The 27,509-nt window shown below is 41.0% G+C and overlaps 1 protein-coding gene across 4 annotated transcripts; it reads right to left on the bottom strand.

The window, feature by feature from the left end:
• Positions 1-2,055: 2,055 nt before the first annotated feature.
• On the bottom strand, positions 2,056-27,489 carry LOC138198312 (myocardin-related transcription factor A-like). 4 transcript variants are annotated; one of them, XM_069149663.1, is made up of 20 exons: positions 27,185-27,489; positions 26,912-27,057; positions 21,840-21,905; positions 16,535-16,590; positions 16,040-16,151; positions 15,789-15,950; positions 12,454-12,620; positions 12,134-12,250; positions 11,531-11,593; positions 11,216-11,400; positions 10,873-11,053; positions 10,165-10,450; positions 9,734-9,903; positions 7,186-8,079; positions 6,759-6,956; positions 6,008-6,094; positions 4,717-4,866; positions 4,517-4,600; positions 4,200-4,248; positions 2,056-4,056 (listed from the first exon to the last, which is right to left on the bottom strand). In XM_069149663.1, exons 2-20 carry the CDS (start codon positions 27,039-27,041, stop codon positions 3,494-3,496), a joined length of 3,720 nt encoding a protein of 1,239 aa, XP_069005764.1. In that variant the 5' UTR covers positions 27,042-27,057; positions 27,185-27,489; the 3' UTR covers positions 2,056-3,493. The 4 variants fall into 4 exon arrangements, with proteins under 4 accessions (XP_069005764.1, XP_069005763.1, XP_069005765.1 ...); XM_069149662.1 differs by having other exon boundaries at positions 26,912-27,489; XM_069149664.1 differs by having other exon boundaries at positions 16,076-16,151; positions 26,912-27,489.
• Positions 27,490-27,509: the final 20 nt, after the last annotated feature.

Raw genomic sequence — 27,509 nt, 5'->3', positions numbered from 1 at the left:
AGCTTTCACCGAATAAAACTCCAGGCCGAATAAACAAACATCAACTCCCCTTTCAGCTGACCTCTGACCCTTCCATCAGCCCAACAAGGGGAAACTATCCAGACAACTAATGTCTGCTGCCCTATAATGAAGAATTGTTACAACTCCACAATGACAAACTCAGTATTCAAGCTGAAACTATAATGCGCATATAATGTTTTATTCTGTTTGTTTCTCATGCAAATTAATAACACTTGTACATATCATAACATTGATGTTTATAAGAGAGTCTGCAGATTAACTATATAAGCATTTATATAGTTAATCTGCAGACTCTCTGCCTGTCTTTAGTCACTCATATTGGCTAACAATATAAACTTGTATTAAGTATTTGTGTTACTGATAGCAACGAGTGTTTAACTTTAGTCATGGTGGACGAATAATAAACTTTTATTCTTCGCCGTATCAAAATTAATAATTAGCCCTTTTCTTAAAGGAAATATTGTCCCTCTTCTCAGAGCGGGCTCATTGAATGGTCATCGGACACTTGACTCCGCCTCCAACCTGGACGTTCATAAAAACTGTATTGCTCAGACTGAAAACGGGCTTTTTCTCTTCTGATCAACCTTAATATTGATCATTAGTCCCGCTCTGTTTAAATTAATCTCACACTTTTCGATCGTCGTAGAGTTACCACACTCTATATTTGTATTAACCACAAGTAAACTTTAAGCCAAGTGAAGAACGCATACTTTTAATTGGACTAATTGAGTTGAATTAATAATTATTACAATGCCGTTGTTTTATTATTTTTCTCTCTCGGCTCACAAGAAGTATTTTTGATAATTTAGTAAGGATAAGTCAAGTTATCTCTCAACCCGAAGAAGCTCAGAAGATCCTTTTTGCCAAAGCTGACAAGTGTTGCATCACTGCACCCTGGTAGTCGATCCTAAACGAGACCCAACGGTACCAGCAGAAGAAGCCTGGACGGGACGACAGCTGCGGGAATCAACACCCACAGCACGACACCAAACTCCAGACCCCTGACATCTGCAGGAGGTCCGCAGGAAAGAGGCTTGTCTGGACGACTGGGACCACCCTCCTGTAAAGATAGGACCACCCTCCAGTAAAGATAGGACCACCCTCCTGTAAAGATGGGACCACCCTCCTGTAAAGATGGGACCACCCTCCTGTAAAGATGGGACCACCCTCCTGTAAAGATGGGACCACCCTCCTGTAAAGATGGGACCACCCTCCAGTAAAGATGGGACCACCCTCCTGTAAAGATGGTACCACCCTCCAGTAAAGATGGGACCACCCTCCTGTAAAGATGGGACCACCCCCCTGTAAAGATGGGACCACCCTCCTGTAAAGATAGGACCACCATCCGGCAGGCACAATCTGTCTGAGTACTTTGATTCATTGGGTTGATGTCTAATAGTTGATTTATCCAATTCTAAATTACTTAAATCTCTAATTTACATCAGGAACTAGCTCCGTTTTCAATAACCTAACTATTATTCTTCCCACCATCACTCCACTGTAGTTTAGAAATCCTGTTCATCACATCCAGGATCCATACACTACAATATATATTCATATAGTTTATTCTTGGTTTAAATATTGTTCAATAAATATCCTTATCGACCAAGCACTTGTTGTTGTGTATTTCCTGGAAGAACTTGAAAGAAATCCCTGAATGCAGAAGTCACGGTTCAGACTATGTTGACTGATCACTTGTATATTGGCCTATACAGCCTATTAAAATAAAATCTTAATTGTTTCCTGCTAGACAGAAAGTGGTGCCCCGAATATAAATCTAATCTGCTACAAAAGTGGCAGTTTTCAAGACTGAAGTGTCTAAAATGACCACAAAAACCTGTTTTTACCTCCCTGTATGTAAACATGAAGCATGTTGAGCATACATGTAGAATGTACATCAAGCTGTGCAGTTCATGAGATTCAAAAGTTCATACCAAGACCCTCACATATGACACATAAATACAATGTGTGTAGGTTTTAAAATGCACATACTATAAAACAGAATTAAGTAGAATAATAAAACAATGGGCTTCACGTAACATATTCAAAATGCCAAAAATGATGAATATCAGTTTAATATTCCCTTTGAAATTGTGCCAAATAAGTTTGACCATTTAAATTTATTTTGCTGTGATTAGGCATCACAAATTACATTTCAGAACTTAAGTACACGTTACATAATGCAGGAAATCATCTCAGAAACATTCAAAACTGGTGAGTAGTCTGCGGTGTGTTGTATTTTTACGTAAAAAGAAGAGTAGCTGTGAATGAAATCATGATGGACTATTTAGAACACATCCTTCAATAGTTTTCCTCATAACATCATACGTTGTTATCTTAATAAATCAAGGCACTGGTTTGCTTTTATACATTCAGACACAATGAGGTGTTTTATTTTATTTTTTTTAAGTTTCTTGCAACTCTCATTTGGACATGTCTGGTAAAACTACAGTACAACCTTCAATTAAGTTATGGCCTGAGGAGGTTCTGTGCACTGAACCCTGTCACATAGGATGGTGACTATCTGTTTTGTGATGTCAGCATACTGCAAGACTAAAACTGGAAAAAGATCCGAATGCAACATTTCAACTGTCAACTGTTTCAATGCTGTAAATCAAGATTTTGAATTTATAATTTTGGCTCCTTTTATCCTTAATTTTGAATTATCTTTTGAAAGTTTTGACTTTATTGTTAAGCATGTTCAAACATATTTGTATTTTAATGGAAAGTTGACAAATGTGTGTAACACTTTTTCTTTACCAATGAACTGTCACTGGAGTGAATCCACGTTAAGCAGTAGTTGAGGCATAATGAATGCATGTAATGTCATTTTCATTAGTATAAGAACACGATAGATTAACATGTTCATTGATGTAACCTGTCCAATAACCCAAACATGGAGATAAGTATAGTGTAGCATCATCCACCTCAAATTACAATGCATTCAAAAATGATGCGCACATAACATCTCCACTCTTCCCTGTAAATGATTGTCTTTCGCCAAAACTTTAGTTATTGATTACCTATCCTCATTTGATGTGGTGGGAAAATATTGATTAACTTTGCTACAAAATGCAGCTAAAAGAGTTTGCATTCTAATTTGACAAAGATCAAATTAGCCAATATACCCACCTTTCCATTCTAACTTGGTGTTTGTACAAAGATTGAATGAATGAAGCAAAAGGTTCATGTTCCAGTTAAATGTTCTTCTAACATGTCAACAAAACATTTGCTAAACAAGCAAGATGAGATACAGTATAGGACCTGCCTAATAAGTGCACACAAATCAATATGGCAGTGTGTAAATGAAATAAATAAAGGTCAAAGTGCCGGAGGATTTGATATGCCAGCATGTGAGAAGATACAGGCTCTAATCAAATATTGAAACCTTGGCAACCAATTACATGTTTTAGGGCATGTGTGAGCTGTGTGAGTGCATGCAGCTCCACATTGGATGTTAGATTTCCGACTGCTATAGGCAGGAGTCCCAATGTACGTGCAGGTCATAACTATCCAGGAAGTCCGTGGAAAAGACACTCGGGGGCGTTTGAGGGGCCGGGGGCTCCAGTGTGGGAGTTTCCTCATCCCTCTCCGCTCCCATTGTAAGGTCCAACCAGTCCATACTGTCTAGCCCTTGCTCCCCCTCAGTCGCCATGTAGAAGCTATCCATGGGAGACGGGGGGTGGTCAAGGATGCTGGGAGTGCACAGCATTTGGCTGTGGAGGTCATCGATCAAAGTGGACAGGCCGCCAGGCTCCACCCCCAGGAGAGGCGTTCCAGTGGTGCTTTCCAGGAAGTCCTCCAGGCGTCCACCTCCAGCGTGACCGAGGTGTTGTTTTTCTTTTGTGGTGTCAGCCGGAGCCTGAAGCTCAGGCTGCACAGAGGGGGCGGGCGTGTGTGGAGTGTCACAGCTGGGAGGGCTGGGGGGAGACAGCAGCAGCTGGAGGGGTGAGGGAGGAGGGGAAGGAGCCGAGAAGTTTGAATTGAGATGGTCCAGAGAGGGGTCAGGCGCTGGTATGAAGGTGGTGGACGTTTCTGAAAGAAAAACCATGGAGCAACCATAAAAGCATGAATTTTAGGCATGTGCTCACTCCCAAATGATTTATTAATTCATTAAATAAAAAAATTAAAAAAAAAATGATAGAATAGACAGAAAAGACAGTGTTATAACACTTTACCTCCTGTTTGCAAAATGATGTCAATGAAATCATCTTCATGCTCTGTATCCTGACAACAAACACACAGAACAATGCATTGTCCTTCAAAACTGAATGAAAAGTTCACACAACACACAGAACTACTATATAACAGGAGGGCTTGATGTGGTTTGCCGTGATGTAGAGCTGAATATATGTGTTACTGTAACAAAACCTACGAAGCAAACCCCACACTAAAAAATAGATCATGAATTTTCAGTTAGTTTTGCAGCTTGGTGCGTTACTGAAATAATGAAATGGCTTGTTGTGGTGTGACATAATCGGACAGTGCAGCGTACTTTGTCATCAAGCGATGAGGCGGCCGTCTGGATGGAAGCTGGAGACAGAGGACTGAACAAGACGTCCGGAGTAGAGCACACCTTCTGCAGGAGAGACGAGCAAAGTGAGGGAGACCGGATTAAAGAAATCAAAAAAAGGTTTCCACTCACTTTACAAAGTAACCGTCAGAGATTATTCATGTCACTGTTAGATAACTTGCCATCTGAGAGGATGGTGATGAGGTGTTTTTCCCAGAGGAAGTGGTCGCCTGGTTCTTGAAGAAAGGCAGCAGACTGAGTGGTGCTGACAAACACTGAGCTGCTTCCTGTTGCGGCTGCGCTACAGATACTTGAAGGGCTCCATTCTGCGTCTTCGATTCAATAAAAGGAACGGAAAAATACTGTTAGTCCTCCTTACTGAAGAATCGGCAACACTGGTATGATCGTCAATAAGTTGGACATTCTGCTGCTAAAGACTTCTTAAACTTTAGCCCAATGCCACTTCTGTATTAAGTGTCACAGCAGCATAAATAGACAAGGAGAAATTGCTGATAACAGCAATATACTGTACTAAATCCTGACGTTTTTCGAGGCAGAATTTGCCCGGAAGGCCGAGCGCTCCGGCACACCTGCACTCGGCAGGAGATACTGTACGTCTCAATTAGCCGAGATGCGATGGAGTCTTTGTTCCTCCTCCGTTAACGCCATAAATCACAGTAATGGAGCACGTCGTTGGAGTAATTAGCAAAGCAATAATAATCAGCACCAGGCCAGTGTCAGGCATTTATGAAGGAATGCTGTCATTTTTTTTTCAAACAGCATACATCATTAATTCTCACTGCGATTGGACCCACTGGAGCAGTTCTCCAACTCTCTCATGTTTCTGTCTGCCTTTGAGGAGCGTTAGCAGACTGTGCTGTTGCTGCACTAGAGACAGGAAAAGAGGCTCTGAGGTTTGGTTGAGAATACGTTTTATGACCGTGATGCATGAAATGTATAAAAGAGATGGTATGAATATTTAAAATTTCTCTCCCCGGCTTGGTGTGAGGTTTAACTTTAGCTGTTCTGAGGCTGGCAGGAGTGTCCCGGTTAGAATTTTGAAAAGGTCAGTTCACTTAAAGCAAATAAAAAGCTGCATTTTCCAACACAAACATTGTCAAAGCTCGCAAAGATGATAGTGTGGCTTTTATTTGTTGAGATTTTTTTTTCCAGCCCTTCAGTGCCATAGAGGTGGATGAAACTTTGTTTATTTTACTCAGAGTAGTGAAAACATACATGTGGATGTGCTGTTTTGAAACATTGCCCTTGTTCTGATAGGTAATCCATATACCTCACTGTCAGAAATGTTCCACTACCATACTGTGTTACAGAAGAAATACTCACTAAGCTCAAAATCTCTTTATAGTGGCATATCATATTGTCTGTTTTTCAAGTGTTTACAATCTAATGATGCTACTCTGGCTACTTTTAAATGGGCTGCAAAATCCGATGAGAAATGTCTTTGCATTTCACCTTTGAGCTCTGTTTGGTTTTATCATCAGCTCTGGTCAGCTGAGCAGGGTTGTGGCCGGGGAGTTTGGCTGGACTTGAATGAAGTCGCTGGAGGGGAAATGCAAAAACATAAACAGTTATCAATGTAAAGCACTGAAAATGAAGGAAATCAGAAAATGAATCAAAGCCTGTGAGCTAAATTTAGGCAGCACAACTGGTGCACGAGCCACCAGTGATCTGTTCTTTGTCTTCGGCATGCCATTGTACAGCACTAACCTGAAACCTACGCTGCCACTGCTTACAACATTACAAAAGCCCCACCCATAACCCCCAATAACCCAGCCTCCACCTTCAGGCTCTTGAGTCTAGCTTCCCCCTTTTTGGGGGGGGTGCTGATATTTCCTTGTGGGAGGGAGATCAGTCCTGGATGCCAAACTTTAAAGTGGTGCATACCATACGTTTACATACTGTAATGTGAGTTGGCTGACTGAAACAGCTGTTATGACTCTACATCGACACACCACTCTAGATTATTATTAGTACACCCAATCCATGGAAAAATAAACGTATCCATAATGCTGACATGTTAGACAGAGATACACAATCGTCAACATTAAAAACTGGTAAACCTGTGATTGTACTTCTCGACCATCAGGTCCGCAGATTGTCAGCAGAACATACAAACATTTTCAGGCACAAGGAAGAATACCACCCCCCCCCCCACACACACACACACCCAACCCCCAAACCCCCCAAAAATGAGTATATGCACCTGCAGTGTGATGTGATTGGTTGCTTTTCCCTCAGAGATGTCAGGTCTTTGGTTAGCAGTGATGTGGTTGGTCAGGGCAATCAAAAAGTGGTTACCGTTGCCATCGGTGACCAGTGTAGGGGTGGATCCACTCTTAAGGAGGTCCAGTGGGAAAGAGGGGGCGGAGCCTGACTGCTGGTTGAGGTACGCTGGAGACACCTGTATAAAACCAATGATAACTTTTAGAGGAAGAATCTTAATTTCTGTGTAGTTGACTGTGTTTTACACCAGCAGCTTCTCTTATGATTTGGCAGTTCCCTGCTGTGCTGATTATATTCTATTTATATCTGACCAGATCGATTGTTTCGGAGCATCTTTAAAAACAGAACTTTACTGGTATATACTGTTTTATAGAAATCTGACACCATATATAAAACCTACTCCTGACCTGTGGTGACTGCTGCTGCACCGGCTGTTTCTGGACTTGCAGCTTAACTTCCTGTTGTATCAGTGAGTTTCTTTGCTTCAGTAGAATCTGGTGCTTCAGTTGCATCTGCTGCAGATGTTTTGACTGTTGTTGTTGTGCCAGCGACGGTAGCTTCGGCTGCTGTTGTTGTCTGAGCAGCAGTTTTGGGGATTTCTTCTTTCTCTGCTGACAAAGTTTCTGCGGGTTCTGCTTGTTGTCCATCATCTGGTCGTGGATCAGAACTTTCTGCTTCTGAATGCTGTGCTGCTGCTGCTGCAGGAGTTTCTGTATGGCCCGCTGCTGAGCCGACCGCTGGAGGCAAACATGTTCTTGCTTTGTCTGGGTTGAAGGCTGCAGTAATCCATGAGTACATGGTGATTGTACAGTTGTTTCAGGTGCATCGTCCTCTCCCTCGATGACTTCCTGTTTGACAGTTACCTTGGTAACATCAATTTTAGTTGAAGCACATGTTGTGTGAGGGAGAAGTAGAGGATTTCCAGTCGACAGAGCAACGCTGGGCTTATCAGGAGGTTCTTCTTTTACTTTGAGAAGAATCCGGTGCTCAGGAACTCGTCCTCCTGTGTTCACATGCTCCAGCTGCATCTTCAGCACCTCCACCAGCCTCTGATTCTGCCTCAGCATCATGGTCAGCTCCTGTATCTGCTTATCTTTCTCTTGGAGCAGTCTGTCTTTGTCAATAGTGACGACTGCAACTGTGGCTGTAGTGATAGGAGCAGCTGAGGGAATCGAGCTGTGTTTCTGCAGAGAGAACTGACAGGGTGCCGGGGCAGAGCATGCAGGCTCTTCTTTAATGTTAGTGTGGAGATGAGTAGTTAAAGATGGCTGAAGGCTCAGCTGAGTGAGGGGTGAACTCATCTAGAGAGAGACGAAAAATAAGGATTCTTTTAGACTGTTAATTAGCATAGAATATATTTTGATTTGACTAAGAAGTGTGTAATGATCTCTGTATTTAATCTGTGCTATTTTCTAATTAGAGTATTAATGAGATGTAAGTAGTGCACCTTAAAATATATTTGACTCTAATTTAGTGTACGTGTCTGTGCTCATTTGAGACCATTATGCTTGGGCCACCCTGCTTACTTTACCTGTGTTTGACGGCTACATTGCTGAACTGCTGCATCTCACACGCATGTGTGTTTCCACACTGCCAGCGTAGATGCTGCAGCGCTGCTGCTCCACCAGTCCTATCTTTCTACACGGAGACTGCATTTGATAATGTCCATCAATATTAGAATGTTTGATTTAATTTCATTGTAAAAGTAATTTTATTATAATTATATAGATATATACTGTACTGTATACACTGTATATACTGTGCATTTTGTATTTTATATTTTATATTTATATTTTATATTTTTTACTGCTATTTTACTGCTATTTTATTGCTTTTCTATTATTCTATTATTATCTCATTGCTTCTGTATGCTGTTGTAGCGAAAAAAAAATTCCCCTCGGGGATTAATAAAGTAACTACCTAACCTAACCTAACCTAATTAAGTTTACCCTGTTCAGGATAAAGTGGGTATAGATAATGGATGGATGGAAGTAATTAAGTTTAGAAAGAAAAAGGTTAAGAGGCATGTGCTGAGTTGTAAAAAAAAAAAATTAAAAAAAATCTATATTTATATATATATATATATATATATATATATATATATATATAATATTTATAGCCTAGGCATTGAAACTATGGTAAAAGGCATCAGTTATGTAATCTTGCTGGTATGATATCACTATGACTATCAACAATTCTTTCACTGTCAATTATTGCTGAGAACCGGTCACCTCAGGCATGAAAAATAAGCTCCACATTAAAATTCGATATGATTGATGTTCAAGCTGCACGTCAGAAACTGTCGCTGCTCTGTGACTGTCACACACAGCTGAAGTGAAAGGTGTCTCACTTTGTACTTACATAGACATTCTTTAATTGTAACCAAAATGCATTGTATTAACTATGAGTAAACCACAAACACAGTTCACGTAAACTTTATGACTGATACTTTGACTTATTATAACGTTATTATTATAGAATGCAGAATCATAACATTACTAAATGATACACGTTAGTACTGTATAGTGAAATAGCTACATTGGTATATCAACGTCTATATATCCCCCCCATCTCATTCCTAACTATCACAGTGTATTCAATTATCCTACACTTATCACGCAATCCCATAATACTATGTACTACTTGAAGTATAGAATTCTATTGTTCTATAACTTTTAAGTAAGTATAAAGAAGTCATTATATTACACGTAATTATAAGATAACTAATGGGTAAAAAAAAAGTCCATCATTATTTCCAAAAACATTCTTAAAATACACGTACAACTTAATAGTATCGTGTCTTAAAATGTAAAACTAGTATGTAAGTACATTAAGCATGACTGCACATTGAATAATAGGAAAATTAGGTATGACCTTGATGCAAGTGAGGTGTAATCAAATAGCCATACTTGTAAGGCTAGGTGGTGTGTTACAAGAACAACAAAAATATCTGACCAGTTCCTCCGAGGGGTTGCTGTTAAAGCTGGCGTCCTCTGGGCTCAAGTGGGCCAACGGGCAGTCAGAGGGGGTGAGGGAGACGGCTCGGGGGGCGACGCTGGCACCACAGGTCATGACCTGCTGAGGAGCTGCTACAGCTGAGGTGACACAACTACTACCTGCATCAGCTGAACAGGAAGGTTCAGAAAAGGTGAAATTACATTAGGAAATGACATTCATTTCCTGTATATACTGATTTCTCTGTCTGCATTATTCTTTTGCCACTTGATTTATTCATAGAAAATAGACTGAGCGTGTATATTCTCCATCAGATATTATGTAGGAATAATTATTTCCCTGTTGACTAATAGGCCTACACAATTCTGTCACGTTTCTTAATTACAAAAAAGGTATGACGTGTATTTACAATCTCTAATCACCTTACTGACCGGTCAGAGACGATGTCTGATGGCACTGAAACTGCTGCTGTTGTGATTTGTTGTTGTTGTTGTTGGTGGTGGTGGTGGTGGTAGTGGTGGTGGTGGCTGCAGCAGGTCTGGAGGACCTTCCTGCTCCTTCAGCCCCTGGCCCTGTGGTACCCCCTGCTGTTGGAGAGCAGGTAGTGTTGCTGCCTCGGCTCACTTCCTCGTAAGCCCTCAGCCTCTCAATGAGGTCGTTTTTGGTGCCGGAGACGGGCAAGCTGCGCAGCTTCAACTCAGACTTCAGTCCCGCGACCTGACAGAAGACAGAGTAAAAGGCAAATAGAGATTGAAGTGTGAGGACGAGGAAAAGCAAAGAGACGAGGATGAATATGAAAGGAAAATTGAAAAAAGATTAAAAGAAAAAGAGGAGAGAACAAGAGGACAGAATAATCCATCAACGTCTCTCGCTCTTTATCCGCTCTGAGTTGACAGGCCACTCAGAGCTTTCAGAGACAAAACTTTGTTAACAGAAGATCTTTTTTATGCTTTACCAGTCACTCCATCGACTCAGCAGCTCGTACATAACACAGAGAGCCACTGATCTACATTATATCCATTCTATACTGAATACTGAGTGTTCAAACATCCCCTGTGCTGCTCACCTCATGATAATGAGACATAAGGCAGGAATAGCTGCAGTTTTCTTTGGGATTTGCATGTTGCCGAGCAACTAACCTTCATTTCATCCAGGTTTGAAGGGAGGGCCAGTCTAGTCCCTCCTATAGGAGCAGAACTCAGACAGCTGTGCTTATGCTGGTTAGAAGGGATTGTTAAAGATGCGGGTCGAGGTGGGGAGGAGGTGGGAATGGAATTGGAGGATGAGGAGGAGGAAGATGGCTGCTGATCTGTCTCAGGTCTGTTGGAGAGAAAGATAAGGTCAAACAAGAACAACCTATAACAGGTCCCCAAACACCCCCTTAAACGTCCCATGTTCCTTCAAAATGAAGCCTATGTTAAACTCTTATAACTCTAAGAAGTGGCTAATTTAGCATCCTGACAAACCCCCCACTCAACTCACTTGGGCGGCGCTGGCAGGATGGTGTGGTAGTTGTAGTGCTGCTGCTGCTGACTGAGGATCTGGAGCTGCAGGAAAAGCTGCTGCTGCTGGAGGATCTTTGCATAGGATGAATCCAGATGTGGAGGAGGCTCTTTATCTCCCTTCTGGTCAGGAGGGATGTACTCATGGTACTTTAACTTCTTTATCTAGACGGCAACACATTGATGATACATCACGTTCTTATTTTAGAACTACGTTGCTGCTTCTATGACAATTTTAGTTTTTTCTCTTAGATTTAGATATTCTGTTTTTTTAAAAAGAACAAAAAAAACCCACCTTCGGCTTGTTGTCTTTGGTTTTCTTGTGTCTCTGGGCGGAGCGATCAGAGTTCAGTTTAGGCTGTAAAAATATGACAGGTGATACTGATTAGTGTGTTTTGTAAAGCAAACGTGTTGACGAGCAGTTGCACTGCGCAACATTGTCATTTATGTTGACTTGCGTTTCTAGCTACATTATGAATTTAAGTCCTGTATTCACTCCCCTCGCAGCAGTGGTTTGTCTCTACTAACTCCTGAGGAAAATATTCTGCTATTTAGCTTCTAAACACAATAACTCACCAGCAAGTTGCCAACTTTCTGTCTGTTTGGGTAGATAGGCATATCAAAGTGGGTTAAAGAGTTTTGGGCTGAAAACAGGTTGGAAGCGAAACCAAAATAAGTAGCAGAAAGACACCAAAATGATCCATAGCTTGAGTGGGAGTTCCAACTTTACGTTTTTAAATATTTAATGTTGTATTCATCACTTCGAGCAACCGCTGTCGTACAACATATGTCGTGTTATTGATATAAAATATTGATTAGAGCAGCTTTAAGTCAGAGCACAGACAGAGCAGCTACCGTGAACGGATAGCCAACACATGTTTTGATAGATGTCACTCACCTTGATGTGAGAGTTAACACCTGTCCTCTGGACAGATGATGTCACTGTCTCATTGGTCAGCTTTAGTGAAGTGGAGGAGCTGGAGATTGGTGGAAGAGGAGGAGCTGGAGGAGGGACCTGAATGACAAGATGAAAGCTTCAGAGTGATCATAATCTTACAGGTCTGGCACTGTAACATCATACAAATAAAGCTTTGGAAAAGAGAGGAAGAAATTACAAAAAAAGTGCATGTGACATTCACTTTGAGCTCCAAGTTTACAACCTTGGATCCACGCTACACGACATGTTAATCACTAACTCCCGCTCTGGAGTGATCCTACCTGTGTAGGAGACGGGATGCTGCTCCCAGCAAGTGTCTCTGCCGGAGAGGGCAGAGGTCCCAGGCTTAGAGGGCACTCTTGACTGACCGGCAGTCCTGGACTCAGACTGTCATTACTGTCCTCGTCACATGATGAGTTCTCTCCTGAGGCCTTTGTATACTGTGTCTCTGAGAAGGAGGGGGTTTGAGAGAAGAGGTGGAAAATAAATAATTGATGTCGAGCTAAATGAAACCATAAAACAAATATCATTACCGGCTACTGTATCTACCTCCTTGCGTGGTTCTTGTGTCCCTCAAATACCGAGCTACATAGCTGCCCCTGCTAATGCACTAACATCCTGTGAGCATCCCCAAAGTCTGCCACATCATCACCAATGCCTCCTCTACAAGGATTGTCTCCTATACTACAAGAAAATACACACAAGAGAGTTTTCTCCAGTGTCTGTCAGCCAGTGCGGAGATAGATATGACTGCTGCAGGACAACCTAAATGCTTGTCCTCTCTGCCTTCGCATCATAAAAGCCAGATTGCGATGACATCTTCTCTTGTGTCCATGGTGTGGCTGCGATAAGTCAAAGCTTTACCCGAGCAATTGCTTTCATTCATTCTAACTTCATCTTCAGCACAGCCAAATGAGGCTGGCCACCTCATTCATAGCGCTTTTATGTGACAGATGGCCTCTCTCTGAGGATGACATTACGAGACTTCTGGAGAGGACCACTTGTGTCATTTATGCGCTGAATACATTAGCTGTTTATGTGCCGGGTCCTCCTGAGTGTGTGTCCGCTGCTAATAATATCCTCCTTACAAAACGTTTTTCAGGCAACAAATTAACGCTGCTGAGTGGAATAATAAAAAAAAAAAAAAGCTGATGTAAAGATGAACGTCACAGAAACTTGTCAACCACAGGGCAAATGTTTCCATAGTAACCAGCATTAGAAAGATTGAGACATCCTACAGCACAGCCATGGGTCCAAGCCATAATCCTCCTGCTAATTTTCACCTCAGGCATATCATATAATCATTTCATTACTATGCAGATTTATGAGTCTTCATAGGGATTTAGGGAATAACGGTACCTGCTAGGCTCCCCTGGACCAGTATAGAGACTTTTTTTTCTCTAAGTAATAGAAGTGTGTTATTTAATTACAGGAGCTGCTATGCGCTGCAGAAGACAGCGATGTAAAATCCACTGCTGGCCATCAATTTCCCATCAGCAGGCAATGATGAAAAGACAACATGGGGTTGATTTAATATCCTCTGATCCAATAAGGTGATGACTTACCTACTGCTGTGCTGTGCTGTGTGTGTGTGTGTGTGTGTGTGTGTGTGTGTGTGTATGTGTGTGTGTGTGTGTGTGTGTGTGTGTGTGTGTGTGTGTGTGTGTGTGTGTGTGTGTGTGTGTGTGTGTGTGTGTGTGTGTGTGTGTGTGCGCGCGCTTGCACTTGCTTGCTTCGTGCCTTGTACGGTATGTTCATATCTTTGGATGTCCACTCTTTGTGACTCTTGTGTGGCGGTAATGTAATTGTGTTTATTGTGCAGTGGTGACAGAGATGGATAATCCACTGACACTATGTTATTGAATCTCAGCATCTTCCCTCTGCACATCAATCAAGCTGCTCGACCCACTGGACTGAACACACACAAGAAAGTTGTTTGTGTTCTGTATACGAACTTCTTTTCAGATCATACTGATCCTTATTTCTTTTGTTGTTTATGTTTACAGAACAAAAATATTACGTTGGGGTCATTAAATCTCCCACAATCTCCAAATTGCAACTGAGGAATCACATTCATTGACTTGGAGCGCCAACTCTTCAATTAGCATGTGATTATTATTATTTTTTTTATAAAACATAATATCTTTTATTTGCAGATGCTCTGGCGCTTTTATTTAAGCTTACATAAGAAATGGAAGTGTTGTCTTCTCCTCCTGTCTGTCAAGCAGGGATGACAGGGCATACATGATTTACTACCTCACTTTAACCTTTCTAAACCCACAGAAGTGGCTGTTTGAAGCACGAATACACATGTGGGGGAGTTTCTGTGTCACATGGTTCTTGTGGGCATATTGGATGCGCGTGTGCGCCTTTGTTTTGAGTGTTGGTACTTGTGTGTGTGTGTGTGTGTGTGTGTGTGTGTGTGTGTGTGTGTGCGTGCGTGCGTGCGTACGTGCGTGCGTGCGTGTGTGTGTGTGTGCCAAGCACAGCTGAGGCCCCTGAGAGAAACTATTGGTATGTTTACGATAGCTGGAGGAGGGGGTCAGGGGGGACATCCTGTCAGGAGCCTTAAAGTGTGGGTGTGTTGTGATAGATCACACTTTTAAAATGATATCACACTTCCTTCCTGCACATTTATACAGGATATTAAAAAACAAGATATTGCATACAGCTGCTATGGCATCAAATCGTATAAAGTTTCCATGGCTAATGTGTTATCAGTTGTTTACTTATATCCAAGTTATATGGAAACTATTATCACTGATTTGTGTGTTGTACAGACTAAATATATATGTGTGAAATGACAAAACATGAACAGAAGCTTATCAGATGAAAGGGACAGTATATTCCCCATCACTATGTCTGTATTCTTAGGCCTGGGACACACTGCCTTCGTGATATGTGGCCTGGTTGTGTGTGTTTGTCCACACCGGCTGCGTGTCAGCTGCGGTGCTGCGACTGCAGGTCCTACCCACTGAATCAATTAGTTTCCCTTTGATAATTGCCATCATTATTTAATGTTTGAGGTCCAACAAGTGATGAGTTGTAACCAAAAATCTGTCATGTGATCTTTGTTTCCCCTCGTTCAGAGCGAGACACACAGACACTCAGTCAGGAGCGATACAGAGAGGGACGGACAGAGCAGCAGGGGAAACGCCGTCCTTCGCCTGGTAAATTGTCGTTATAATGATCAGAGCCTGCACTGTTTTTTTTTGCTGTGATTATACAGTGCACATGTGATCACAGATCGTTTCCCTGTATATTTTCGCTGGGAAGCGCGCACGTGAGATGTCTCACGCAGGCAGTGTGGCTGCTCTCATACATTCTTGGTATTCAAAGCGTTAGAGCATGTGGTCGTCTTATAGTAATCATTCATGAATAATTCCACCTTTATAATCAAGCTTATAATTGGCTCCACTGGAAAGAAGTAATTGTGAGAGGGGTTCATTATGGTACAGCCGAAGTTGGCAACAGTCCAAGAAATAGCTCCTTTAGTGAAAAATAATTGTGGAAACATAATGTAAATGACAAATGGAATCTGTTCTGGATGTTCAAGACCGCAACTATTATTTTTTTTTTAATACAAGAGTGCCATCTAAAACGTGACCTGGCTTACCTATGATGACCTGTTTAATGCTGGAGTGAACAGGTAGGATGTTTTTGTGGATCAGTTCCATGGGCCCTGGCCGGTGGGCGATCTTATCATTCAAGTCATCAGCAAGGCGAGCTCTCTTCAGCTGCAGTTGCTTGGCCTGAAGCGATGACTCTGCTGACATCTCTGGAAAGATGCGCAAAACCAAACATGGACATATTTATTTTTACAAGAGTACAAAGGTCTTTGGAAGTTTTTTGTTTGACTTTCCTAACCTTCGGACAAGGCCGGCGGCACAATGAGGCACGTACCCTCTAAGATGTGCATCTTGATCAGTTCGGACCTCTCTGGCCGTCTCCTAATCTTCCTCTTGAGATAGTCCTCAGTCTGGAGAGAAACAGAGGAGTCCTTCAGTTTCGCAGACATGACCATCATATACCATTTCATGTCGTGATTGCTCCTTTCACTATTTATGGTGAATATTTTGAATATTTCCAATATGTGGATGAAAAATCTTTTCAAAGTGGAATTTCAAATCAGTTGAACTTGTGTAGATGATGTAGCCTCTGGAGCGATCACAGATTTAGTGGGTGCTTTTACATTGCACCTTACAATCCAGTGAGTGTGTTCATCGTCTGTGCAGATATTCTCATCTCCACTTATTTGTCTTTCCCAGATTTTCTGCATTACATGATATGATGTCAAGTGTTACAAAGCCTGAAACAGGCCAGCTTTGACTGCAGTGACTGATGTGCGGGTGGAAGACTCACCCGTGCTCGTTCCAAGCTTCGTCTTTGTTCATGGAAGGCAGCTGAACTTTTCAGTGCTTGAAGAATAAAGAGAAACAGCAAAGCAGAAGAGATATGGCATCAACAAGGCATTGTGCGAATTCATGCTACGGAGGAGAGCAAAATGGCTTTCAATGGCTCCACTCCTCTTGAGCTTAGTTTTAGTTCGGTATCTATAGGTTTATTGATGATGATAATTATTGCTCATATATAGCCCTGGCTTTCCCTGAGTATTAGTGTAGTAAATGTCTGCTATGACTCTATATAACTGTAATAATTTAAATTTAGGTATTAGAATTATAGAACCGTAATCAAACAGCTGAGCAAGCATTTTCCTCTATAAATAACTGACCTACTGCAAGGAGTAGCATGGAAATGTTTGGAGAACTTTTATTTCATATTTATACAGAGATATAGAAAATTCTAAAGGTTTCACAAACTTTCAGGCACCACTGTATTTTGCTTTGTTTACACTTTTATTGTTCATACAGGACGTCATAATGATGAGATATATTTTGTTCTTGTGGCTCTCTAAAACACACACAAGAAGAGAAGTGAACCAGGAGTTTGGTGTGTGTCCATACTGAGTGAGACGTGTATGATTCGTAGCCCTTTGCATTGAATTTGAACTGGCTTGTTTGTATCCTGCACATACAGACAAGGCAACTAAAAAGTGTTCAGTCTCTAAACAGTGATATATTCATGATTGCCCATGCTGGCAATCTGATCAGTAAAAGATGCCAATTTGCTTTCGATATCACACTGCAGTTTTAAATCCAATGCGCAGGAGCTAACAGAAAAAAGTGTCGCTGTCCTAACACCGTCTCGCTGCATTGTACACACATACACACACACACACACACACACACACACACACACACACGCACACACACCATGGTGTGACTGGATTAGCAACCCCGGGGCAACACTGCTGGTACCTGCTCAAGCCTCAGTTCACGTCACTGAGCACTGTCACACTGCTGGTACACACTTGCTCTTGCACACCCTGGGGACATTAGCTCTCTTAGACCTCTCACCCGTCCACAAGGAGGTTGTGTGGCCTCCTTGTGGGTGTATGAACCTGCCTGTCAGTCAGCTACATTGGAAATGAGTGGTGGGATCAAGGGAGGGATGGATGGATGAGCACAGAATGAGGTTTTAGAGGCAGAGCTGAAAGTGAAAGAGATAGAAATAGATAGCAGGAAGATGGATAATCGTAAAATGGATAGACAGGGAGAAAAGATAAATGGGGCGAGGCAGCGGCAAGAAAAATGGAAAAACAGACTGAAGGGCGAAATAAAGAGGGGTGAACAGAGAGAAGTGGGATGAGGTCAGAGAGAAAAGACCCCATTATGTGGTTGAATAGCTTCTTACCACCATGCTAAAACTAACAAACATTTCCCAATCTGAAAAATATGGAAAATATACACAATAATGGGTGGAGTAAATTAAGAAATGCCACTCCAACCATATTGGTACTTGACAATACAGCCAGGCCAAGAGCATCTTTAGTATAGAAAAAAAAATTGGCTGAAAACATTCTCGTCAATTATTGGGGAAACAAAATGTTTTCACCAAAAAAAAAAAGAAGGCCTTTGACAGAGTCATCTGATGGTGTGATGAAGGGGGAAACAGGTCATGAGATACAAAGAGACATTGAGGCAGGTGGACAGAGAGAGAGGGAAACACCACCTCTGTAAAAGAGGTCAACTGGCTGTTTGTGAGACTATCGCCCCAGAACGAGAGAGGAGGTTTTCCTCTGAAGCCTAATCTGATGTTTTACGAAAGAGAAGAGGACATGGTGTTAGGAGAAGTACTTTGATGGCTAAGAAGGCGGAAATAATGGCTGTAGTGGAGCGGGGAACAAAAGCAGAGGAGAGACGGAAGAAAGGAGGTTAATGTTGAGAGTGCTGGCCTGGGAAACACTCTTTTAAGAAAGAGTCAGTAGATAGAAAAAAGGAAAAGGCAAAAGAGAAGATAGAAAAAAGTTAAGATGGGAAAAGAGGTTACAGCAATTAAACTAAAGCTGAAGGTGAAAGAAAAGAGAAGAGAAGAGAAGAGAAGAGAAGAGAAGAGAAGAGAAGAGAAGAGAAGAGAAGAGAAGAGAAGAGAAGAGAAGAGAAGAGAAGAGAAGAGAAGAGAAGAGAAGAGAAGAGAAGAGAAGAGAAGAGAAGAGAAGAGAAGAGAAGAGAAGAAGACATAAACAGGACAATGAGATAGGTCAGTGGGAACTGTAGAGATGTTGTGATCACTGCCCTTCTACTGTGTGTAACAGCTCCTCCAACTGCTCCCTGTCAGACTGAATAGACTATTATGATTAAGTGTATATAGCAACACAGTCTGGTATGAGTCAGAAAAAGTTACAGGAGTACAATACTAACTGGAGCAAACCCTTTCAAACAATAAGTAATAGGTTGTTTGTTCCTACCCCAAAAAAGGACTCCCAGAAATGTGTCCTAATTCTTGCCAGGTTTAGGGACAAAAAAAACAGTTGGTGAGAAATAATAATGAGTTGAATTCAAATGACTTAAATCGTGTTGTGCATTAAAGTTATGCAACCTTTGTCATCATGGCAGCAGTAAACGGCACATTAAAAACTTTTCAAACTTGTGGTTAGAAATGGGGAGTCAACAGCGGTCTCTTGCACCCAAGTTTCAGCCAACCATGGTGTCACCAATTGGTTTGTAAACTGTCATTCTGAAGCCTCCAGTTCGGCATTTCAGCCTTTACCATCTTGTTATTTTGGAGCCAGAAGTGACCACATTTGGATGAGCTGTGGAGAAGCAAGCAGTGAACCTAACTCGGTCTGATTGACTATCTGTCACGGAAACCTAACTGCACCACAGGCCCGTCTGTCAAAAAGACACCCCCCCAATCATACCGCTTTTAGAGGGTTAATATCTAATTAGTGATTGGATTAATTTTAGATGGACCGCCAGAAAACTAATAGGAAGGAGTGACTTCAGAGAATGACAGCATTAAGACTTGTGGAAAAAATGTATTGACTTATTGACAAAGCCTTTTTGGAGCCAGCCCCTCGTGGCCCTTTCAATTTAGTTGCAATTCAGCTACCTCTCAAACACAGAATTCAGTTTGTTTATGCAGAGTTTAATCAGTCTGTCCAGGCTAAAAGAACCGTGCTGGAGTTCCTCTGAACACCGCAGGACACATCAAACAAGGTCAAAACAAGCACCCAATGAAGCAACAAGCCTCTGCTGAGGGAGCATAAAAAGTCATGAGCTAGCAAAAGTAAACCATGGAAGCAAAACATTTTGATCTTCGTCCCAGCCAGTTTCTACAAAGAGGCCGAGCAGAAGACACACGAGTCAAGACAGATAAGAGCTGTGATAACATTAACTCCTCCGGTCACACTCGGCCCAATCACAGCTGGACTGCGGCTCTGCCTCGCTCACTCTCACACCCACGTGTAGCATTAATCCTCACTACGCAGATAATGAGAAACTCGACATTACCATTTGTCCCCTCATTGTTACGAATGGCAAATTAGATTTTATATCATTTCATTTTAGAGCAGCTCTCCAAGTGGATGAGGTCTGAGTCAGGCTTATTATTGATGCCGCCTGCCCACGAAGACAAGAGCTGGTTGTTGCAATTTAACTGTTACAAATAATGATATAAAATTGTGTTTGCACATATTTGTGATGCAGAATTTATTCCTTCAACAATAAGGTGAATACTTAAAAAATGTTCACGGAAATAGTTTTCCGGTTGCTAATTCATGCATTTACCACAGGAGAATGATAACAACAGGAAATACTAGCAGATAAGGCACAGCACAGTGCACTTCCTGTGTGACAACGTGTGAAAATAAGTGTGCTATGACAGTAATTCACAAGCTCATCCGTCATAGGCAAAGTATGAACCTTTATAGTAGTGAAAATAAACTGGTAGTGTGAGATCCCATGAGCATAACAAATAGGATCATTAAGTCATGAGTTATTCTCTTATACAGAAATGTAGGTAGAAAATACTTGTATTAATACATGTGCTGAACAGCAGCATAATGGTATGCTCTCCAAAGTGCTACCTAATGAAAATTAAACACTTAACTTTATACTGCAGAAACATTTTCTGTTGAGCAGAAATAAAGCGATGTTTGTTAAAAGGACCTAAACGTGTATAAACAGTCATTAACAAGCTGGAACTTAAAACATCTACACATTTTGAGTGGAGGAGGAAATCTCTCGATCAGATAAAAGAAGCAGTTAACGGATATTCATGATGGCAGTTGAAGCATGACCTTGTTTCCACTTACTGATGGTACCATCCTAACCACAATTCAAATCACTTCAGAAGCTGCCGTGGTGCAACCAAGGAGGCTAAATCTAAAACAACGGGACAGTTTCTCAGAGGTTGCTGAATGAAAAACTTCACCATGACACACTGCACTATTGTCCTTTTGGCTTTTGTAGGCGCACAGAGCTACAACTAATTCAGTGTAATGCTATTTATAGAGGTTTTAATTCAACATAAATGTCGTAATCTAAGATGTTGAATGGCATTGCATTATACTAAGAAGTACCTATGACAAAACTCCTTCATTACAGTATATTGTGTTGCTGATTTATGTTTTGTTTACAGTATTTTGTCTGTATCTCCTCACTTATGTACTGTTATAGTATACGTCCACATTTGTTCTATTCATTTTCAATATTACAGATTCTTGTGCCGCGTGAATATTTTGATAAACCAAAGATAACGTTACACTGTGGTGGACATAGTAGTTGTATTGTTTTGAATACTATTCGAAATGATTAACAGTTGATAGAGAAATGAATCAGTAAGTTTTGAGATTTGTGAATTTTTTTAAAACATTTTTAAGCAATCATGGCAACAATTCTCTGGTACAGGTTTGTCAGATGTTAAAAAAGAGCTACCTCAATACATAATCCGAGGGCTGTAGGAAAGAACAGGCTTCATTTACCATGTAATGACATTTTATACAAGACTCTTAAACAATCACTTCTGGCAACTCTGTCTTGTGATGTGGTCAAATAAAACTACTTTTTCTTTTTCAAGTTAAATTTCAATCATTTAAAATAGTGGAATAAATCACATCAAATATAAACTTAATCTCTTAAGTCCCTGTCATGGCAATGTTCACTTAAAGGCTTACACAGTACTGTATCTTCCATTTTTCTCATGAATGAATGGTTGAAGTTTACCAATTATTATACAGTAAAAAGTGTTTTTCACAAGTTGCATCAGGTACATATGACTGCTCATCCCAGCATGTTTTCTCTCAAATATTGTGTTGTAAACTTACGTGGCATGATCCCCTGGCTGACCAGTTCTTCTCTGGTCCTTCTCTGTTGCAACTTCAGCTTAAGAACTGAACACCGAGACAGACAGACACACACAATAAATAGAAGAGGGAAAAAAAGTCAGTGATACAGAATGAATGGAGTGCATCATCAAACCAACTGTGCATCATCTTTACCTCAGTTCTCAGACATAGAAAACCACAAAAGTAGAGATATTACGCAACATAGGCGCAGGTTAAAGTCATAATCGGACAAAAATACTGTTGAATAAAATTTGGAAGCAGTAAATGTTGGTGTGCTGTTACATCTAAGCCACAGTATTGAGGATTTGATATACCCTGTAGTTCACCCTGAAATTCATGGTTTTCTGTCACACAGTGAAAGAGAAGTCAAACAAATGAACACATATACTAGCAGTTTCCTGTTCCAAGTCTTTGATTAAATAGCAGCATACACACTCAAGAAATTTGATCATAAAAAAGCACACGAGAAAAAAGAAATAGACATTAGAATGCATATATATAAAAATATATATGAATATATAGAGAGAGAAAATGTATTCTATCAAGCAACTGAAAAGATATAAAACCTGTTCTGAAACAGCATCACGTCTCCTCAGAGGAAAACATATTTGTGAAATGTTTTGAGGACAAGATGATATCAAAGTATGAATTGATAGGGAATTACTTTCTGCACATCAGCAGTTCGATCTGCGTCGTGAAATTTGCACTGAAGTGTCATAAAATGCTGCATCTGGAAACATTTTGGTTGGAGAGGTCTTTTACACACCCTGACCATCTGTGGTTTCAATAATAGCCTACACCTTCGCACTGCAGAACTGAGGCGTGGAGGTGTTGCACAATGTGATATAAATTGTGACTACCGCTCAGTACTAAGACTTTAGTTAATGGTCACAAAGGTCATCCAGTTATGTTATAGAATATAGGAGGTAATCTCTCCTAGAGTAGAGAGTAAACTGGATGCTGCATCCACGCAATTATTGTACATGTTTTTAATGATAATATTCAGTTCCCAATTTCTTAAACCTGCACCAATAAGAGTATCTGTCTCTCTGCTTTAAGTCCAAAGCCAAAAACCCCAAATTCATTGCTCGGTCATTACGTCTGATCAGTGATCTGAGAGGACAAATCCATAAAGTCAAAATTTACTGCTGTACTTTCTGGGCTGAGGTTAATCGCCCCAATGACATTCATACTGTAGCTCAACTTCCCTCAGCAGAGAGTTCCTTCACACATGAGGTTACTTGGTCAGCAGCCAAGTTCATAAAACCAAAATTAATAAACTTATCATATGATTGATACAGGATCTGCATCTAAAAGGAGGGCTAGGTAGGTTATACATAAAATTAAATGGAAAACTACAGTCATTTTCAATATTCTATAAATAGTTCTACCAATGTATATTTGTATTATTTAAACATTATAACGACCTCTTTGCAGTTGTCGGCCTCTGCCAACCAGTTAAGTTGCAGTTTACATCCATATCTGTCCAGACTCATATCAAATATGTAGTGAAAACTTCTGGATGAAGTGTTCACATGATTGGCCAATAAAAGTGATCAAGAGTAGAAAATAGTTCAAATATAGGTGCTATAAAGGAGTTACAAATTCTAATACGTGGATGCTTCTGAGTGTTTATGTGACATTTAAATAAATTCCCTCACGTTGTTCCTGAGATATTGCATTCACAACAGAGAATGGAGGTCACAGTGACCTTGTCTTTTGACCACCAAAACTGAATTTGTTGATCCTTAAGTCCAGGTGAACATTTGTGCCAAATATGAAGTAATCCCCTTCAGGCATTTCTGAGATGTCACGTTCCAGAGAATGAGTCAACATGAGGTCACAGTGACCTTGACTTTTGACCAACGAAATAAAAATCAATTCATGCTTGAGGCCAAGTGAATGTTTGTGCCAAATCTGAAGAGATTCCCTCAAGCTGTTCTCAAGGTATTTTTCATGAGAATTGGATGGACAGATGGCCGTAAAACACAATGCAGAGACATAAAAACAAAGAAAACAATAGGCTGGAAAACACTAAATCACTAAACACCAGCTGACAATCTGCAGGCTTTGAATGATAATTCTCAGTCAAATCGTAACCATTTTTATACTACACATTGTAATTGGATATATATAAATAATGAAGCTTGTTTTAAAGGCATGTTGTTTAGGCACTAACATCTCAGTTGATGATTATTTTTACACTATATAAGGAGCTTATCTGAATTGCTTGCATAAAGAATAAAGGAAAGCTGATGCTTGGTGAGTCAGAGTGCTGAAATCACATTAAACTGATTAAATGCCATTCCTTAAAAAGACTATACGATACTGTAGGACTGAACAAGTTTTGGATTTGCCCCTCAGATTTTGGCCAAATCTTCCCCAAACTTGAATCCGAACCTCCACATTACTCCTGACGTCTACGTGGTTCACATCCCTGAACCTCTTTCCCTCAAACCAACAGTAGTCCTCATCAACTAAAACATGTCTGTTTTCTTTTCTTTTGGTTTCCCTCATGTCAACTGAAACGGTCTACTATAGCTTTGTCATTCATTTATTCCTCTGCCATGCTCTTAAAATCTCACTTTGAGAGAAAACAGAAGGAAGAGCCTCGTCTCTCAAACATCTGCCCTTCTTTTCTCCTTCTTCATCTACCTCAGGTCTGTATAACACTCTACGCTCTACATTCCTGTTTGTAAAGTCATGTTTTTCTAGACAGTAGAAAAGTGTGCATTCAGATTTCCTGTCCTCCAAGTGTGAAATAATGAGAGCAGGCTCTGTCGCCGTGGCCCATTACAAGCAAAATGTGCATAGAGTCCCTGTGTGTGTCCTACAGTAGCCTGAGATAAAAACATTCATATTCCTTTGATTTCTGTGATGAGGACGTTGCTGACGCAGGATGGTGCAGCTTCTCCCCTTGGCAGCAGGAAAGATTTAACTGGCTCCTGCAGGCAAACATGGGCAGACTAACAAAACAAACACTAACACAGATACTCATTACAAGATGCATAATAATTGCAAAACATACACAAACAACGACACACATTTTAATGCCTCCACTTACAGCGGCAAAATGAGAATGTACATACACTGTCACGAAACATGCCCACACACACGATGCACTCGCAGGGACTCACACAAAACACTTTATGAGGCAGATGATTTGTGCCCAGAGATGACGGGAAAGTGATGCAATGTGCTGATATAGAATCTATTCTGGGAAAGTGTGCTCATTGCTCAAATGCCTCTACATTATAGTCAGTGTACCTTTACTCAACAACAGTTTATGCAGACCAATGATCAGACAGATACACAGATTCAAGAGGAATCCTGATTTGTCTGCACACAAGGTAAACAAATGAATAAAATACTCTGAATCAATTACACATATTACTACAAAGGTGAGTTTTAAAGGACCAGTGTGTGGGATTTAGGGGGATTTATTGGCAGAAATATGATATTCATCATTATATTTGTATTGGTATATAATCATCAGAAACTAAGAGTTGTGTTTTTGTTACCTTCGAATGAACCCTTTATATCTACATAGGCCTACAGTAGGGAGCAGGTCTTACATGGAGCACGCCATGTTGCACCACCATATAGCCCAGAAGGGCCCAACCCTGTGGCTGGCTCCACAGAGGGCCTTTCGAGGCGAGGGTGGACAATTGGTTGCAATCTTCCACCTCACCAGCAAAGGTGATGCCAATAAATCCCACACACTGCTCCTTTAAATCAAGCTAAAAGCCAACCCTCATTTTTCCTCTGTAAAAAGAAGTTTAGCAGTTAGCATAGATTTCAAAACAACTTGAAACAGGTTGCCAGATCATGGCAACATATTACAGTCATCATTTGTTAAACCCCTCCCCTGAAATACATTTGTCCAATCACTGCTTGTCAGCTGTAGTTAGGCACTCAAGGCTGTCAAGGTTTTGATTTGACCACATGTTGACATGCTGTGGGTGCGATTTTTATAAGATCAGTTCTGTGTATATTTAGGTGTTCTTTTTCTGAGCTCTCCAAAACCAGAAATATAATATAAATGTGCAAGGAATGAAAAAAAACGGTCTTTGTCTGCTTTCCAATAGGCTACAAATGTTAACATATCCTGCGAACCAGCTTACTACTTACAGTAACATAACTCCATTCGTCCATATCCTAAAAACTTCTACTCTAAACTCATTTTCAGACTGTAATGCTGTTACTGTACTTTGAACTTCTTTCTCTGCCCTTCACCTGTGATCCTAACTCAGTTCCCCTCCCACCCCCCCCACCCCCACCCCACTCAGTTTTCTATTTGTGTTCATGCTGTAACTGTAACCCCTTTGGACAGCCAGATAAATTAAAAGGAACATTACTGTAAACTGCCTCCACTCCCCACCACTTCCTCTCTACAACACACACACAAACACACACTCACACTCACATGGATGGAGAAAAAGGAAGACAGAATAAGGTCGATGGACGAGTTGTCCTTGCTCACCGTATTTAAATTCTGTCACTGTGCAAAGTTATCTGGTGTGTCCGACTAATTGTAAATAGATAATGTGTAAGAATATGTCTTTAGAATAAAGGCCTTTCAACTGTAGCCTAATGTCAGCTTGTAAAAAATCTTTAATGAAGACTTTTTCTTTTCTTAAATTGGTCCAAACTCCTCTGTCCCGCTACTTCGGTGCCACTAAAGTCAACAGGTTCATGCAGTGGAGGCGAAGTGTGCTGTGCCCAGGCTGGCTGAGCTCCAACTGTAACCCAGCCACCTGTAGAGTATTTGATCCACTTAACACCTCAGCCCAGAAAATAAACCTGGATGACATTTGGAGAAAGGTCCGTAAAACAGTAAATCCAGTTTCTAACATGCAGGTTGTTTTTTTGTATAGTGTACATTTAGGGAAATTACGGCATGGTAGCTACAAAGAACAACCGATTCTGTCAAAGCACCCACATGCTACAGTGCAAACATTTCAAAATCATCACATGCTCGCGAGCGTGACTGTAAAAATGTTTGTGTGCTGTAAGTGCACTGGAAACATGACACACAGCGGGTATCCCACCTTGTCTGAGACTCTGACAGGCCTGGCGCTTTAACTCAAACCGTATGGCTCTCTCATCCATGTTGCTGCTGATTGGCTGCGGCCCAAAAGGGGCGGGGTCGATGCGGACACACTGCAGGTGCTCCAGCATGGCGAGCGTGATCCAACTATGAGTGAGTCATCCACGAAAGAGTAACAACGAAAACAAGAAGCCTGGTGGTTAGCCACAGCTGAGTCCAGGTGCTGGGTTTATGCAGCTGTCACACAAAACGGAGCGAGGCGAAATCCTCTTACAGAGCTGAACATCCTTCAGAGTAAAAACACGAGAGGAAGAGGAAGACGAGGAGTGCTGCAAAGTTTCAGAAATCAGAGATGATTAAGAGATTTGTCTTCATCAAAACAGCCGTTTCCACCCACTTGTTCTGGAAAAACTCCTCGGTTAGATTCAATAAAAAACATTGTAATAAATGATTTAAATGCAACATAGCACCAGAATTAAAAAATAAAAAAGAGCTCAACAATACAAAGTGTCAGATCTACTGTGCAGCTTCAGCGGAGCTTCTCCTGTATTTGCTGTTGCTGCAGGACTGACTAAGACGTGCGTGAGTGCCTTCATGTG

Source organism: Embiotoca jacksoni, unplaced genomic scaffold, assembly GCF_022577435.1.
Source record: "Embiotoca jacksoni isolate LCO1_2020_lvr unplaced genomic scaffold, fEmbJac1.0.p SCAF_15, whole genome shotgun sequence".
In the NCBI taxonomy this organism is placed as follows: Eukaryota; Metazoa; Chordata; class Actinopteri; family Embiotocidae; genus Embiotoca; species Embiotoca jacksoni.
This window is presented reverse-complemented; position numbering and strand designations above follow the sequence as displayed.

Excerpts from the sequence above, each read along its gene's own strand:
- LOC138198312 (XM_069149662.1), bottom strand. The coding sequence starts at position 27,041 with ATGCTGGAGCACCTGCAGTGTGTCCGCATCGACCCCGCCCCTTTTGGG. Across the intron at positions 6,957-7,185 it reads TGCAGCAGCAGTCACCACAG|GTGTCTCCAGCGTACCTCAA; the intron begins GTCAGGAGTAGG and ends GGTTTTATACAG. Across the intron at positions 4,057-4,199 it reads CATCATTTTGCAAACAGGAG|AAACGTCCACCACCTTCATA; the intron begins GTAAAGTGTTAT and ends TTTTTCTTTCAG.